The 4,928-nt window shown below is 36.2% G+C and overlaps 1 protein-coding gene across 1 annotated transcript; it reads right to left on the minus strand.

Moving 5' to 3' along the window:
- Positions 1–284: 284 nt before the first annotated feature.
- Positions 285–4,665, minus strand: ackr4a (atypical chemokine receptor 4a). The gene is made up of 2 exons (XM_053628136.1): positions 4,494–4,665; positions 285–2,822 (listed from the first exon to the last, which is right to left on the minus strand). Exon 2 carries the CDS (start codon positions 2,798–2,800, stop codon positions 1,712–1,714), a length of 1,089 nt encoding a protein of 362 aa, XP_053484111.1. The 5' UTR covers positions 2,801–2,822; positions 4,494–4,665; the 3' UTR covers positions 285–1,711.
- Positions 4,666–4,928: the final 263 nt, after the last annotated feature.

The raw sequence follows: 4,928 nt of genomic DNA on the forward strand, positions 1-4,928 counted from the left end.
ACACCAGCATTCGTTTGAACTTCGCACTGTTGCACCATCAGATTAGATTCTTGAAGGGTGATTAAGTACGTGTGTTTTTTTTCCCCACACGTTGACATTTTTGCCGTGTTTTATATTTCTCACTTATCGATTACTTATATGAGGGCCTGTCCTACTTAGTTAAACACCAAGTACTGTCATAGATTACACCGGATCCATTATACATCCAAATTTATACTGGCATATCACAATACATTTCCAAGAAAGATAGCAACTTTGTAATAAACTTAACTCATGGCAGAGGGCATGTTTCAAATACAAGTTTTTATTATTTATTTATTTAAACAAAATTTTTTACAAAGGAATTCAAATAAAACAATGTCATAAAATGTATCTTTAAGGACTTCCTTTTCCCCTAACAGAGGCTCCAAACCAGTCTAGGCGTTCCCAATTCCCAGGGAATTGTGTCAAGTCATTAATATGTCCCTGCTTGTCCACAACCTAACTCAATGAAATTCAGATGTCAACCAAATATATCACTGGTTATTTGTGCATTGTTCTTCAGTAACAGAAGGAGGAAAGATAATGCTCTTGTATTACACCTATAACCAAATAGAAACCCAAGTATGAATTTTGATAATGATGTTTTTTTTTTTTGGTTTTTTTATGATACATGAACCTTTTTTAGGGGTAGGGGAGGTAAACTAGACAACAGTTAGAAACGATACAACATTTGCTTGTATAGTTTATTTATATAAGCATGAGAAGAAGGCACAGTAATCCAATGAAAGGCTGGCCACTGTGTAAATAACGGTGGTCACTGAGAAGCACTGTGGCATTTTTTTCTATAAAACATGACCCAAACCCGTCTATGTACACCATTTATTTAGAAGATGTATCTGTAAACATGTTAGGAATATTAAATAAGTCAAATAGTCAAGTCGAATACCTACCTGATGGATTGAGTGTCAGTATGAGCCAAGTTTTACCCACCAAGTATTTTTATTGATTTATTTTTTAAAGGGGAAAGGGAGAAAGAACATGCCAAGCAGGGACAAACAGTCTTTTTTTTTTTTTTGTTCCCTGAGACTGATGGTTCCCAGATTGGCATGGGTGCTCTGTCAGGGAGGCACTCTGCACTGCCCTCAGCAAGCACCCCCACCCAGTGTTTTACCTTACTTATAGTTCAGAGAGTGAACTCCATGTTGTCAGAAGAAGATATTAAATATCGAAGAAGGAGAAGAGTTGAAAATCTTCAAAATGTGTAGCATATGTCTGTAATGTGTTTTGTATGTTCAGTGTTGTGTCCCCTCACAACCCTGGCTGGGTGGTGAGCAATATGAGGTCTTGTTCAGTTCTGGTTCAGTTCATTTAAGATTTTTTACTTCAGAATTATTTACTTAGAGAGAGAGAGAATTGAAAAAAAGAAAATTGATTTTGCACATATTGTCAAAGCAAATCTCTGTCTGTTGGAGCTTGGGTGTCTCTTACATTCAGCTTTTGCTTGAGTACAAAGGGCATTACGGTTAAAGAGAAAACAACTTCAATATCTTTCTGGTTCGCTCAGCCTGTTTTTCTGGTCCTTTTCACACTGCAGGAATAAAACTCTGACTGGAGATTGATATGAAGATATATCTGGACATGGTTAGGCGGTTGAATACAGAATACAGATAGATACACAGAGATGAACTTCATATTGCATATATCCTCTACTACATAGCTTTAAATATACTCATATGGAGAAGGTGCTTGTGTTTGGAGATTGTGAGTGTGAATTAAAGGAGATCTCTACACCATGCTCCTCTCTCCTTTGTGCCAGTCTCCTCCTCTGGCCAAAGGCTTTGGCAAACCTTAGCACGCGAATTCTAAACGATGAGCCGATAAAGACGTAAAGCACAGGGTTCAGGCAACAATGGCTCAAAGCCAGACTCTCAGTTATCTGGGTTGCGTGGTCCAGTGCTTTGCTCGTCTCACAGTGCTTTATTAGTGCGTGAATCACATCCAGGACTCGGCAGAACTTCACAACATTGTAGGGCAACTGTGTAAGCACAAAAACTCCAACCACTGCCAGCAACACACGAATTGTTGTCCACTTTTTCCCTCTGTTCTCCGGTGGAAGCTCCAATAACTTCCGTACCACATGGAAATAGCAATACAGAATCATCAGTAACGGCACCAAGAAACTCAGCAGCACCTCGATCACCTCCATGCTCACCTTTGCCTGGATGGCCATGCTTGAAGGGTACACGGGCATGCAGACCTTCCTACCAGGAAGCTCTTTAACCTTCGAGAGCACCAAATCAGGGATTCCTAGAAAGCAACTAACTGTCCACACTACCAGGCAGAGCTTGGCGGAGCAGTTCCTCTTAAAGATGCGGCCCAGGAAAAGCTCTTTGAGTTGTGGGAATAGTGAAAGATAGCGGTCCAGACTGATGCAGGCCAGGAGTAACATGCTGCATGTGAAGTTGATGGTGTATAAGGCCGTGACAATCTTGCAGAGAACCTCTCCTAGCTCCCAGCCCTGAACGGCAGAAGCAGCCCAGAAAGGTAGGGTCAGAAGGAGTAGGAGGTCGGCCACGGCCAGGTGCACCACAAATGTGTCCATCAGCGTCCTCAAGCGGTTGGAATACGCATACACAGCCAGTACCAGAGCATTTCCTGTTAGTCCCACTACTAGAGATAACCCATACACAACTGGTAGGAAGACTCTAGCAAAGGATCGAACGTCCTCTTTTTCACAAATGGTTTCGTAGTCATTGTAGTTGTAGTAGCTGTTGTTATGCTCGTCATAGTCATACGTCGCGTTGTCTGAGTAATCCATATTGTTTCTAAAGTTAAGATTTCTGCAAAACAAATAATATTATTACTTTTACTATATATACTATATTTACAGTACTGCACAAAAGTCTTAGGCACCCTATTTTTTTTTTTTTACTACAAATTTTGTTATAGATATTTATTTGATGGCTTCTGCATTTATTATTCAGTAAAAAAAAAAAAAAAAAATTCCAGATATTACTTTTCCAATTAAATTTCAATGTTACAGAAAAATATTTGCATCAGTTAAATAATAGACCACGTTTCAGATAAAAAAAAAAAACATCATGAAGGCTGGTGGGTTTTATATGCAAAAAATAAATAAAATACTGAGTACCCAGAAGAACTGATTCTCCAAGATGCTGAGAAAAATTGACTAATTTCCTTATAAAACTGTACAAATTGTAGACTATATATTATAATATATATTAAAAATATATTATACAACTCTCTATCTATCTATCTATATCTATATCTATCTATATATATATATATATATATATATATATATATATATATATATATATATATATATATATATATATATATAAAACTATTTTAACAATTAATACTGTTAAATATGTTCATGTTGCCATTTGAATTGAATATTGGGCATAAATCTTTAAACATAATTATTTCTTTTTAAAATATTTTTTAATGAATTGTTTATTATATATTTATTAATTTTAAAAAAAAGTTATCATTAAATGTCAGTTTACTGTATGTTACTGAAAAATAAGTATTACCTGATAAACAGTGTGTACTGTTTAGAGTTTTTAGATTTTTAGATATATTTAGATATATAACGTAAAAAAAAATAAAAGGTTTCCGGAATTGAAATCCAGCTGTTGCTGGTTTGGTTACCAGCTGACATAATTCTTAATTCATTGACAATAATAATTCTCTCAAGTCTTTTAGTTATTGAGACAGTAAACATGATGTTATTTTTCAGAATGCCATACTGTAAATAACTGTATTGTGTCTCTTCAGGAAAAAAACAAACAAAACAACAAACAATAATTGTTTTCTCTGAAAAAGTCTTCGATATCATCATTATGCCTAAAGTTACTGAGGATATGCACGTACATATCTATTTCATGAAAAATACAGCTGATAAAGAAGGGCATCTGGAGACCTTTTTTTATTTATCTTCTCTTAAGCAGGGAGGAACAAACATTATGTAATTGCATGTTTAAAAAAAAAATTCTATTTAACACAAGAAAGTGTGCATATGGCAATCAGACCATGTGTGTGTTTTGCCTTGAAGTGTACAATTGCATAATTCCTGACATTCTCTCTGTGCTTTTTTTGGGTCAAACACTGTGGGCACGTCTTTCCAAAATTGCAGCGTTGATTCTGGAAAAGAATGTCAGGCACATTGAATAAATCTGTCCCATCGCTCCCTGTTGAACTTCTTGTGTAAATATTGCACTTAAAATATGGATTTTTTTATTTTTAATTTTTACAGTTAGGAATACTGAGGAGCCATTTTGCATATACAGTATGCCGTATAATCAGGTCTTATAAGTTTAATAATTGGATAAGGGGCATCTGCAAAAGGCCGTAAATGTAATTAATGCATGGATATTGTTTTGTTTTTTAAAAACTACCTCAACTTTCACACTGTGAACATGTAACAAAGATAACACGGACACATCTACGTTTCTAAAGCCGCAGTGAAAGATGATATGTCTTACCTTGTGTGAGGAGCCAGAAATGTACTTCCAGTTTCTAGTCCTGTTTGTCCTGCTGCTAAACCAGTGAACTCCAAACCAGTGAACACCTCACTTTGTGTGGGTGTGCATATGCATGTGTGCGTGTGCGTGTGTGTGTGTGTGTGTGTGTGTGTGTGTGTGTGTGTGTGAGAGAGAGAGAGAGAGAGAAGGAAATTTAAAAAAAAAAAAAAAAAAAAAAAAGAGAGGGAGGGATGGACTCACTATAAAACAAGTGATGAGTCACAATTCTAATTGCAAAGAGGATGTATTTCAGCTGTGTGTGGGGATTTTACTGTATTAAAGTTTATGTGCTGTTCCTTGTTTGTGAATGGAGTTGTTTGAGGTTTCTATGGCACGCTTTATTTGTATGAGAGCATAATGTGACCCAGTGTTTATACAACTGTAATCATGGGTCTG

The sequence above is a fragment of the Ictalurus furcatus genome, chromosome 7 (genome assembly GCF_023375685.1).
Source record: "Ictalurus furcatus strain D&B chromosome 7, Billie_1.0, whole genome shotgun sequence".
NCBI classification, from domain to species: Eukaryota; Metazoa; Chordata; class Actinopteri; order Siluriformes; family Ictaluridae; genus Ictalurus; species Ictalurus furcatus.

Excerpts from the sequence above, each read along its gene's own strand:
- ackr4a (XM_053628136.1), bottom strand. The coding sequence starts at position 2,800 with ATGGATTACTCAGACAACGCGACGTATGACTATGACGAGCATAACAAC.